Source organism: Asterias rubens, chromosome 7, assembly GCF_902459465.1.
Source record: "Asterias rubens chromosome 7, eAstRub1.3, whole genome shotgun sequence".
NCBI lineage: Eukaryota > Metazoa > Echinodermata > Asteroidea > Forcipulatida > Asteriidae > Asterias > Asterias rubens.
In genome coordinates, this window is record NC_047068.1 from 11,770,705 (window position 1) to 11,783,554 (window position 12,850).

At 35.8% G+C, this 12,850-nt stretch overlaps 1 protein-coding gene across 11 annotated transcripts in view; it reads right to left on the reverse strand.

Annotated features, from left to right (window-relative positions):
- The window catches only part of LOC117293140 (voltage-dependent T-type calcium channel subunit alpha-1H-like), a 107,349-nt gene extending 101,875 nt beyond the window's left edge, over window positions 1-5,474 (reverse strand). For all 11 annotated transcript variants that reach the window (XM_033775368.1, XM_033775375.1, XM_033775367.1 and 8 more), the window contains exon 1: window positions 5,237-5,474. In XM_033775368.1, coding sequence (XP_033631259.1) covers window positions 5,237-5,460 — 224 coding nt within the window. In that variant the 5' untranslated portion in view covers window positions 5,461-5,474. The remainder of the gene's footprint in view (window positions 1-5,236) is intronic.
- Between the last annotated feature and the right edge of the window lie 7,376 nt (window positions 5,475-12,850).

A 12,850-nucleotide genomic window follows, 5' to 3' on the forward strand; every position in this document is an offset into this window, starting at 1 on the left:
TTCCATGTTAACATAGTATCTTTGCTTCTGAAACAAAACCAAATTTCTGTTTCAAATTTCTCTTTTAGACATTTTTACAAGAACAAAATTAGGTCAACAACTCAACGATAGTAGCAATTTCTGGACGTTGTCTTTGAAAGGGGAAGGGTTAATCAAATCTTAAGCATTTCTTGAGGTTACTTATTGTTGTGATTTCTTTGAGCACAGAGAAAGGTCCTTTCTCTATGGTTTGAGTTCCGAGACCAAGGCTGATTTCAATCTTCATTTAAGTTTGAGGGGAAAATGAAGGGCCAAAATACACAGGACTGGAATGACTCGCAGGCCAATGCCCTCTGTTGCCCCTGGTCCGTGGTGCCCCCTTCAAAATTCCAATTGACTTTAAGGTTTTCCAATGGAAGTGCCCTTTTCAGAATGAAAACGGGCTTTCGCGTTCAAGGATAAAATTCCACGCCTGAATACAGAAAAATTTCAAGGAAAATACAACTCTTGATTTAATCTTGAGAGACCTAAGTGGTATGACTAATTGCTCCCAGCATGGGGAGTCTCTATAGTCTCGTCTCTTGTTCTGGTTCAACTTTGGCCAGGTCATCATTCAGAATCTCTGATCCTCTCTCAGAAGTAAAGATACTAGAATATCGATTCATGTGGGACAGAGCCCTGGGCAATTCCGCTGCTCATCCCTTACGTTAAAGGGATGGTTTAAATAACTACCTGGGGATCAGTTCTTAATCTGACGCAATCCATCATCATTTGGTAAACACTCAAACTGTTAGAATCTTGGCACAAAAAGCATCAAAACTGTGCTTACCTGGATAAAGTAACCAGCCAAAATAACATGTCACATGTACAATATATGACTGTTATCTTGCTTAATTTTTGCTAAGCAGAACATTTTTGAAGCCCTATTTTCTGCTTAAGAAGCTCTCATGAAACTGGGCCCTGATTATGGTGAAGTGTTAAACTCAAAACCTTGTTACTCAACATAAGGAAGTACAATAAGTATTCCTTCCACACAGAAACAATGTATAATGATATATTTATTCAAATGTAAATTGTCGTGAGTTGATCCCCCATTTTTGTTAAATCATCCTCTTTGATGCCCTATATTGAATTGATGTACATGGCAACATACACAAATAAAACTACACCAACGAACACAGCACATACTGAAGTTGTATCTCAGAACCAAGTTATTACTGAAATTACTGTACATGATACATTCACATGAACCACGAGAGTCAGTGAAGGTGTTGAAGAAATACTTTGTTCAGGTTTTATTATATTTTAAATTGTAATCAAAATATGACACTTTAACTGATGATTGCTTTTTGGATGCATACAGTGTCTGATGACTGTAATTTCTTCCTGTTATAGTACATGTGTACTAACTCTATGGGTTGTATTTCTTCACAGTGAATTAATTTTTGAAATTTTGAAATCAACTTTTTATGAGGGTGAAAATATCAAGAAAGGTTTTGGTCCCCAGAATGTCTATATCTAGTTACAAATTTGGTTATTATATGCAACAATACATTAACTTATTGTAGAATTGGCCTCCTCAATATTGTCTTCTGCATTCTGTAAAGTACGTCGTTCAAGATGGAAATAAATGTTATATTGAATTGCATTAATAATAATAATAATAATATTAATAATAAGACTTGTAATGCGCACATATCCACCCGGCTGGGTGTTCAAGGCGCAGAGTTGAACACTGAAAGTGTAGTTTGTTGTAAACCAAACTATAAGCAGATGTTTTTTTATGCCAGCGTTTCCCAGCATTATTGTGAAACAAATACGCACACAGCATCTAAACGCATCACATTCATCTTTGGTAAATGATGCTGATGCAACTTCGCAAAACACCAGCAAGTTGAACAATGCATCCAAGGCTTATGGGTTTTTTTTTTTTCTTGTGAGGCGCTGTGTTCTTTGTAGAGCGCCGTAGAAATGTTTACTGTAATTGTTATTATTATTATTATTATTATTATTATTATTATTATTATTATTATTATTATTATTATTATTATTATTATTATTATTATTATTATTATTATTATTATTATTATTATTATTATTATTATTATTATTATTATTATTATTATTATTATTATTATTATTATTATTATTATTATTATTATTATTATTATTATTATTATTATTATTATTATTATTATTATTATTATTATTATTATTATTATTATTATTATTATTATTATTATTATTATTACTACACGGCAGGAAGTGTAATAGGTTTATATATTTCCATAAATTCAAAAAAGCTTCTTTCATCCCCAATCCTCGTAATTTCAAAAAAATAAATAAGAAATGATTTTTTGGCGTCCATCCAAACAATGACAAAATTGCATCAAATCGCCAACATTTTGTATGTGTACCATCAGGTCTGCTTTTGATCAAAGCTATCGTTGAAATCATAAGCGCTTTTGTTCCTTTATCGATTGTGAAAAGACTGTTTTATCTCATACGAAAACAAATCAATAAAAGGTTTTTTTGTGTGCTACTTTCCTCACACATGGCTGCTAGTTTAGATAAACAATACACACACTGAAATTTCCATTCTGGTCTGAATAGTTTTAACTTAACTCAAAACCAGCCATAAATAATATTTGTTTTCTATTTTGTCATAAAGAATAAATTAATTGTTATTATGCGAATGAGAAACACAGTTCACAGCGGCATCATAGTCGGGAGGAAGTGCGTAAATGAATTAATTGAAGTGAAATGCTTTCGAAGTGACGGGGTTCCAGACTCCCAACATTCCTGCGTTGATAACAACTGCATGAGGTCTTCACGCTTTAATTTGCAGCGAACATTCAAAACAAATTAGTGTTCGCTTCAATTTCATGATTATGATCAGAATTGAAACAAATAATGGCAGGGATGAATCAGCATTTTAATATTTATTCTGATTTTCAGACCAAAAATTATTCATGTTTTGACAAATTTACTGGAGTTAAAGGGAAAATACATTTGGTAACTCTTCAAATCTTTTGGTTAGAAGACTACAGCAGCTTATGATAGTACAAAGTATTTTGAGAAGTATTTCACTTTGAAGTAGTGTGGTTATGTAAAAGATATTAACTTTTTATGCCCCAAAATTAGATTCTGAGAAGCCTTACAGTCAGTAACGTTTCTCAGATTGTGTATTCCTATTAGGGATTGTTCTTCTTGCGTGGACATCTGCCTCAAGCATGGTCTTGGAATGCCATGTCAGTTTGTATGTTTTAAGAATTTGAAAAAGTATTACACATTCTTGGTTTTTTTCTTTTGACCAGCAGAGTGGGTTCAAGTCCATATGGATGGGACGTAAAGCCGTTGGTCCTGTGTGTTGTGAAATGCTCCTAAAAGAACCCAGTGCAGTTAAAGTTAAAAGAAGGGGTTCACCCCTTTGTTTCTGACATGGTACGTTGTGCTTAGTTTGCAACACAGCATCTTGTAAACTGTAACCTGAGGTATAAATACATATTTTGTAAAATGTGTCTTAAAGATTCGAATACAGCTCAGCATACCTGTAGTAATTATACTAAGTATTTGGGATGCCCTTCGGATGTAAAAAGCGCTACATAAGAGCCGCGTGTTAACATTACTATTATTATAGTATATCCATTAGCTTAATGAAGTAATTTACTGTAGCATATAGGCCTATAAGATAACAGCCAGGTACAAATAAACATAACGCGTCATCAAACGCATTGAACTATTGACATCCTAGAAGTTGAAAGTACTTTTTCAACAGCTTTAAAGGGATGATGCAACTCATGTATTTAAAAGCTTAAAGTAAAGAAGCTTTCAACACAGGAAACTTTCCTCATTTAAAGACATTGGACACTATTGATAGATGTCAACGACCAATCTTCTCACTTGGTGTATCTCAACGTATGCATAAAATAACACACCTGTGAAAATTTGAGCTCGATTGGTCGTCGGAGTTGCGAGATAACTATGAAAGAAGGAAAAAACACTTGTCACACGAAGTTGTGTGCTTTCAGATGCTTGATTTTGAGACCTCAAATTCTAAACTTGAGGTCTCGAAATCAAATTCGCGGGAAATTACTTCCTTCTTGAAAACTGTGTTACTTCAGAGGGAGCCGTTTCACACAGTGTTTTATACAAGCAACGTCTCCACATTACTCATTACCAAGTAAGGTTTTATGCTAATAATTATTTTGAGTAATTACCAATAGTGTCCACTGCCTTTAATTCTCCCTTGTTTAAAGCAAAAGGTATGTGTTTGGATCACTCTTAAAATGAATGGCTCTCAATAGTATAAAGCATTTTTTAAAACAATTCACTTTTCATGTCCCAAGATTTGAATCTGAGAAGCCTACTGTCAGTAACACTTCTCAGATTGTTTTATTCCTATTAGCAATTCTTTTTCCTGCGTAGACATATTCACTCCAGATTTTCTGCGGTATCTCAAAAACCGACCACCTTTTGAAATGAAATCTTATAAACTTATCTTTATAGTATACAGGATTAAAACGGTCGGACGGCTCCAAAAACCAAAGGTGTACTTTCCCTTTAAAGGTGTGAAATTATTCAACATTCATCTAGCGCTGACCCAGCCCATAAATAAATCCAGCGATGTTCACACCTCCAACATTCTCGGAGCAGGACCTGAGCTGGATCTGAGATGGATCTGAGACGGAGCTGTGATGTCATTTCTAACAATCCTAAAGGTCAGCGTGTAGATAACATTTCAATGAAACCTACTGAGTTGAAAAGTTAGAGAACACCTGCCATGCTAATCGATCACAGGCAAAGACGAAAGGTCTGGCAAGTTCTGCCTTTCAATAAATCACAGATAAATATTGCTTCTTCTTTTTTCTTACACATTAAAGCAGTACAGCTCATATTTTGTATTTTAAAAAAGCTCAGTGTATCCTTTCTAAAACACAAAAAACCAAAAAAGGAAAGAACAAATTTAGATTTTACAATTGTATAGATGTTTACTCCTGTATGGAATTTAAGGCATGTATGGTGAGGTATCAATATATATTTGGTTTGCGGTAACAAGACAGATTCTCAATAATCTATCTGGCAAGTAGATACACACATGGCATACCACAAAACAAATATGTTTACTTCTTTTTTCAACGAATCAAACAAGTAAATTGCATTTAGTTGATGTTACTTAATTAAACCCTTTTTTTCCCTTAAGAACATCAAAGCTGCATGCAGTGAATGACATTTACAGGCAACACAGATAACTCACCCAGCCACGACGATAAAACAATCAAGGCGATTCCATGTCTCATGAAAGTACCCTTGTTGACCTTTGACCCCCATGGCCAGAAGTTTGATGACCATCTCAGCAGCGAAGAATGCGAAGATGAAGTGGTCAAAGCCGTCTAGAACCACGCATCGTACTGTGTTGCACTCTTTCTCGCAAGGTAGATACATGCCGAGGGTAATACAGTTCAATATGATGACTGCCATGCTGATCCGCTCAAACCAAGTGAGAATGGCAGTTAAGGAAATTACAAAATATTGCTACAAGGATCAATTAATAGACGGATGATCAATAAATAAATAATCGGATGATCAATAAATAGTCAGATGATTTATAAATATTCAGATGATCAACAAAACAGTCAGATGATCAATAAATAGTCAAAGGATCAATAAATAGTCAGGTGATCAGTAAATAGTCAGATGATCAATAAATAATCAGATGATAATAAATATTTAGATAATCAATACATAGTCAAAGGATCAATTAAATAGTCAGGTGATCAGTGAGTCAAAGGATCAATAAATAGCCAGATGATCAATAAATATTACCATGATCAATAAATTGTCTGATGATAAATATATTCATATTTTAATAATCATAGATCAAAATAATGTTTCCATCTCAATTTCAAGCCCGCCCTGCAAAATTACTTTCACTGTGGTCATGGTGGTAATCATAAATAATGGCAGATGTTAAAAATAATTTACTGATCAACACGAAAGAGCAATATCTGAATTTCATAAAAACCCCAAGAACAACCCAAAATAAATAAGTCCACAAAACGACGAATGTCAACAAAATTCGTACTTGCAATACTTTCCAATAATTATACAAACAAAATCATATTTTGAAAGGCGATTAACACAACTTTAGTGCCATCATTATACATTCTTATTTATCTACAGAGATAACCCCAAACAGGCAAAGGCCTCCTGAATCTATCTCAAAAAGGCCTCGATGGAGATAAAACAACACCATGCCTTGAAACCAATGACGTCGTCACTGTCTCTTTCTCCTCATCACAAAGAAGTTCTCACCATTGAAGATCATCTCAATCGAAGGACAACTCTTGATTAATTACAATCTATCCTATTATAAACTCAACACACTTCTGCTTTAACATTATAATTTGAAATGTACCCAGGAACTAAACAAAGGTGAAGGGATCCTTAGAGCATTGTGGCGTGGAGAGGGGGTGAGATGAAGAAAATTGTCATCAGAATTACAAGTATGAATTTTGTGGGCAATCATGTTGTGGGCTTACAACATGGTGGGGGGTGAGTGGCAATGTAAAAAAAAAAAAAGCTCAAGTTCATATTGCAGACACACAAAATCAACACACTTCTGCTTTAACATTATAATTTGAAATGTACCCAAGAAGAAAAAAGGGTGATTGGAACCTAAGAACATTAATGTTGGGGGGGGGGGGGGGGGTTGTCAGATGTAGAAATCTTTAAGGTCCCAGGGAATAAGCTGGCCCAGCATTCTTTCAAGTCAGTTGATATATCCTTGGATATATTAAGCATTTATAACGTTCATCGGCAAAATGTCAAGGTTAGAATCTGCAGACATCTGGCATGGGATAATGCGCGTGGCAAATAACTTGTTCTTTTGACGGAGCATCGGGGGAAACGTCACTGAAAAAAAAAAAAAAACACCGACACATTCCCTCCATGTGACATCATTAATGTGTGTTGAATAAAGTATGTCATCGTGCTGATATTCTTTATCTAAACTTGAATCCTTACTGATAAATGTAAAAAGGACTTTTGCTAATAACATTTGTGTAAGGGTGGTTAAGCAACTCTGCTTACTATTAGTAACAAAACACAACTTCAATATCCAAACAAGATTAGCAAGGAATGTCTTCTTGTGTGCGTGCATACTTCACGTTACTTCACAGCTAGTACAGAATTTTGGCACTTAAACACTGTGGATGGAAAATGGTGGATGTATTAAAGCGCAGCTCACCATAAATGAAGAGCCATAACATTTTTATTTGCAACCTTGGTAACTGTATGGCGCCAATGGTGAAACAATCTCCTCCTTTAAAGCCAGTGGACACTATTGGTAATTGTCAAAGCCTAGCCTTCACAGTTGGTGTATCTCAACATATGCATAAAATAACAAACCTGTGAAAATTTGAGCTCAATCGGTCATCGAACTTGCAAGATAATAATGAAAGAAAAAACACCCTTGTCACACGAAGTTGTGTGCGTTTAGATAGTTGATTTCGAGACCTCAAGTGCTAAATCTGAGGTCTCGAAATCAAATTTGTGGAAAATTACTTCTTTCTCGCAAACTATGGCACTTCAGAGGGAGCCGTTTCTCACAATGTTTTATACCATCAACCTCTCCCCATTACTCGTCACCATGAAAGGCTTTATGCTAATAATTATTTTGAGTAATTAGCAATAGTGTCCACTGCCTTTAAGTTATGGTGATTCTTAAAGCTCAATGGTGAAGAGTAAGTGTATAAATCAAAGCTCTAACAAAACACAGCAGTGGGGGTGAAGCTCAAAGAACAATGCCTCTACCCCCTCCCTTCCCCCCCCCCCTGCCCTCTTTGGCTCACATAATGGTTATCAATCTAGTAAATCTTGTCTCGTTCTTGAGTTGAGTCTGCCAAATGAGTTTGCATTGCTACACTTACAATCTCTGTATGAAAGATACACTTTAGTATTTACCGTTAAACTTCACTTCAATTTGCACACAGAATTTTTAACAAAATAAAAAAATTCAACAAAATTCTTCTTAGGGCTTCTTGTAATCGTTGGAGCCAGTTTGTGTGAGGTGGGCGGGGCTTACGGAAGAATGAACTTTTTAACTTAACTTAAACTTAAATGCATTTATACACTGTTTCAAAGCGCTGTACAGGCAAGAAAAACATTAAAATCACTGACAAAAAAAAATGAGCAAAAATAGCAAAATGGTTTTAAAAATACACAACAGTTTTAACTTCAGAGTCTTTTGAAGCTGTATATCAATTTGACAAGAAGGGAAAATTGAAAACCGCAACCATTCATTATTTTTTTATATGTAATGTCCAATAATTCTATAGCATATTGTTCTGTGGTTTCTTCTTGCATTAATAGAAACAACTTTACAGTGCATATGACTTAATATCTATCCACCAACAACAGAAGTTTTTCCTTCAGAACTCCTAGCTTAAATGTCAACCATTGTTTTGTTGGGGTGATAGAACAAACATTACAACCCAAGATAGTGCCACGACAATGGACATTTTCACTAAGTAATCAATTCAATGTCCACATAAATAGCATTTGAAAGGTATACTGTGAATAATTCTACAATGTTTTTGCAGTCGCAGTTTCCTACATGGTAAATACAAGCTATGAAACTGCGTTGTAATTTTGGCGTACTGACGTCATAATGCTGTAAGCACGCTTAGCAATACTGAGAAGAAACAATTTACCAACCAAAATACCATAATTATATTGTCTACTTTTTATAAACTATTTCTTTCCTAAAACAAAATTGTGGACCAAAATCTGCTCAGCACAATTGTCTGTGCACAGACATTGTTCAGCATGAAAAGATGCTACAGATATATATTTGTTTTTGGCAAAAATTTGCAGGGATCAAATTGCAAACAATATACCTGACATGGTATTTTGGCTAGTAGTAATCTTTTTCTGCAAGGCAAACGTTTTCTCTACTGAGCAGATTCTGTTCTAAACAACTTTGATTGGTTTGCGGTAGGTCCCTCCCCCATTGGAGCCATTCAAACAGCTTTGTTCCACATGCTGCATCTCTTCGGAACTCCTTGCATGTTTCCCTCCATCCCACAATCTAGATTGTTTTAAGAGGAATATCAATTCCTACCTTCAGCTCCCCCGAGTTCTTTCCACTCTAAACTTTTTTTGTTCTTGTAGCCCTATACCAAGAGTGGCTTTTAAACTTGTTTGGGGGAACTTGCATAAATAACAAATGAAACCAAAATTGATAGCTACGTTTGATGAAGCTTAAAAGTGCCTCAATTTTGTCACTCATAAGTGTAACATTAACAAAATTACTCTCATAATTACTATAAAAAAAACGAATGAAGGGACACAAAAACAAAATTTCTAATCAAAGTTTCTCCACTTAATCCACTGACATCAATATGATTAATGGTTTTTCATGTGAGGAGCCATTCAGATAGTGCAGTGTTTTAAAGAACCCGGACTTTGCCCACACTGTGAATTGCAAAGTGGTGAACTAACGACAAGCGTGGAATCCCACAGATGTTTCTGTAGACACAGCCTCAAGTGTTTAAACTTCGTACCTAAGGAGCTCCAACCATCCGTCAGAGCGGGTCAAAGGTCAGAAATGATGACGAGGGCCTTGTTACATACAGACCTAGCTGCAATGAGTGGTCACTGCTCCAGAGGGTTGCTATAGCAACAGCACCATCTTGGATACACAGCTATTAATATCCCATCTGCGTCATATGTCTGTACTTTGATGGTCGAGTTTAAAAGCTGCACAGACTGTTGTTGAGATGCTCATGTATCTTGTTTCTCGTTAAGTATTACCTGCTACTTAGTGTTGCTGTCTGCATGGAGCCTAAAACGTCACTACTTTTGTTTTTGCCAACCCTCACTTCCATCGTGATGTTTTTCATCCTGTATCCATTTGAGAGAAGTTTAACATAAATCAATCTTCTCTCGTGATTAAGTACAGCACATACCTTCAGTGACTCTTCCCCACGAATTGAAGGTATTTTTTTATATAAAAATCTACTTTAATGTGAATGTTGTTGTTTTATGACTGAACCTAATGAGTGTAGCATTCTTCTGACGTAAAGGAAAAGCATCAAGCCTTTAATTGATATCAAAAAGACCACAGAGTGGTAAACCTCTCTCTTTCATGGCTTTGGCTTATCAGCCATTTGCTTGTTATGAGAAGCATGGGATTATCAAGCGGAACAATTTTTTACAGGTTTTTTTCAACTTAATTTTAGATAGTTAAATTAACTTAAATTTTATGTCCACTTTTATAAACAGGAAAACAGAAAGTACTACCAGTAATTTGGGGTTACAACCATTTTTTAAAGTTTCGAATCCTACTAACCTTTTTTAACTTAGATATATAACAATTTCTGCTAAGTATAAACTAAAAGGGGACCAATCACAAACAGTACTCACGCCATGATTTTTTGATTGGTAACTTGTTTGTTTAGATGATCTTCCCACCTAGGCAACTCGCCAAATGCTCAACGTTGGTTTAAAGTCTATTATTATGTATTGAACAAATAAAAAAACGTCGTTCAGTAACTAGACGACAATAGTGTCTTCTCTGCTAAGCAAAATATTTTTTGCTTAACAGCTTCATGGCCCTACGACCTGCCACCTCGTCCCAACAGTTTATGATGTTTAGGTGCCCCTAATATAATAACGTAAATTATCGGCTAATCAACTTCACAAGACATCTATCTACATCTGAAACTATACAAATTCTGATCACGTCGTCGTCATGAGCTAAATCCCTACACTCTACACACTTCATACATCATTCAGGACATGCCCTGCTTATGTCTGACAAAACATCGTGGGACGACGGCACCCACCGCCATATTAAAATTTCATAAGAGGTTCGGATTGGAGTTTTAGTAACTACGTCATTCGTAATGCAAACCTCTTGCACTCAGCCTAGCAGGGAAAAGGCGAAGTGTGAATAAACCAAGAATTTGTCCTTTCTGATGTCATTTTATTTCTACTTAATCTGCAAAATGAAATGATTTTGTGTTTTCAGAAATCAAAGATTTTGTCAGGATAGTTTGTATAAAAAAAGGGAATAAAAAAGTGGGAGCAAGAACTTAACCGGCAAAACGGGTAGAGTTGTCGGCTCAGTCCATTATATCCTGGCCACGATCCAGCAAGGGTGATGGCCAGTTATGACCAAGTCACTTCTTATTTTTTCACATTCAATGCCCTTTTTTTGCTTATAATTGTATCAAGGTGCTGCACTGTAAAAACCTATTTCAAGGAGGAGACTATTTTCACATGATTGTCATCTCAACTACTTACAATCGGTACACACCATGCAAAGCTTCAAATCACTGTTTTTAAAGCTTTTCTCTCTCAAAAAAACATGAGCACATATTTGAAACAATCTTCACGATCTATTTCTTTAACAGTACAGTTTGACTGCAATTCTCTCTCTAAGGTGCTAAGGATTCATGGTTTAGAATGCCACTTGAAACTTGAAAAGATACTCTCAAATGTTTGTGTTGGGTGAAAACCACTCTGATGAGGACAGATATTGCTCCAGGAGCTCCATGGATTCGGGGGGGGGGGGGGGGGGGGGGGGGGGGGGGGTCGGAAGAAGCTGAAGACAAAAAAACTGCTATAGGTGGTGATTAGGTTAAAGTGCATCTGGCTTAAAGATGTGTAAAGTATGTCTATAAGATTCCGACGAGATGCTCTACAAAAAACAACGATGTCAAAAACTTACTCAGGTAAAAAAAAAAACCGAGAGGGGAAACAAATCTGGAATGAAACAAGAAAGTTGGAGGGCATGACGAAGAGAAAGTTGCAGCTGGCGGCAGGTGCTTGAGGGGATGATTAACGACTCGGTTTTCTAATGAGCGAGGGGGTATATTTACATCGAGGGAGAACTGCATCTTTCTAGCTGATTGGGAATCAACAAAGGATTTGTTGTAACCATACCTGAGGCACCGACTACTCTCTCTCTCTACGTCAAGCATTCTTGTCTCGCGTGAGCTCCGAGAGCTCCGGCACACTTTTCAAGCTAATAAATCAACAACTACAACCCGGTTTCGTGGTTTTGTTTAAGTTTGACATTTAGTCCTTCAGAACAAAATACAGGATGTATAAATTTAGCAAATGTGAAATAAAACTGAATACATGTTAATGGGTCTGCATGAAATATGCAAGAATACCAGTAGAAATATATATCAAGTATTCAATGATGCATTGCACATGTTTTAAACAAATCAATTCAAAGCCATTTCTCGAATTGTTGTGATGACTTTTCTTGCAAATTAATTGGGTAATTTGACACTTAATCCACACACATCAACACTTTCATAACATTTACATATTCATGACAATTTACATATTTATTGGGTGTCATAGATACAGCAACTTTTTTTATTGCAATTATCAAAATAACCATGTGGCAGCCATCAAAGTAAAAAATGCATGAGGCACGTAGACTGTGAATTGAAAGATGGTGTGAAGATGCTTTTGTCATATGTCAAATCAATTTGAAAGAAATTTGTCAACAGCTACATGTATGGCCGATTCAACCTTACAAAAGTTCATATTTTGCTAATTATGGTAATCTTAATATTCCAAAGACTTTCAAATTAATTAAAGAGTGGACAGTTATAATTTTTTTTATTTAAACAGGATAGCTTCCATTGGCTCCTATATTCTGCTTGATTCCTTCCCAGTAAGGCGACGGGAAAACAACATCTTCAAACACGGAGGGAAAAGCTACGAGATGTTTTTCACTGTTCTATTTCTGCTGTTGTGGTAGCTTTCCCTATGATTGGTAACGGGCCCCGTTTTACCCCAAGCACTACAATACCTCCACACCACGAATACACAAGCACTTCATAAA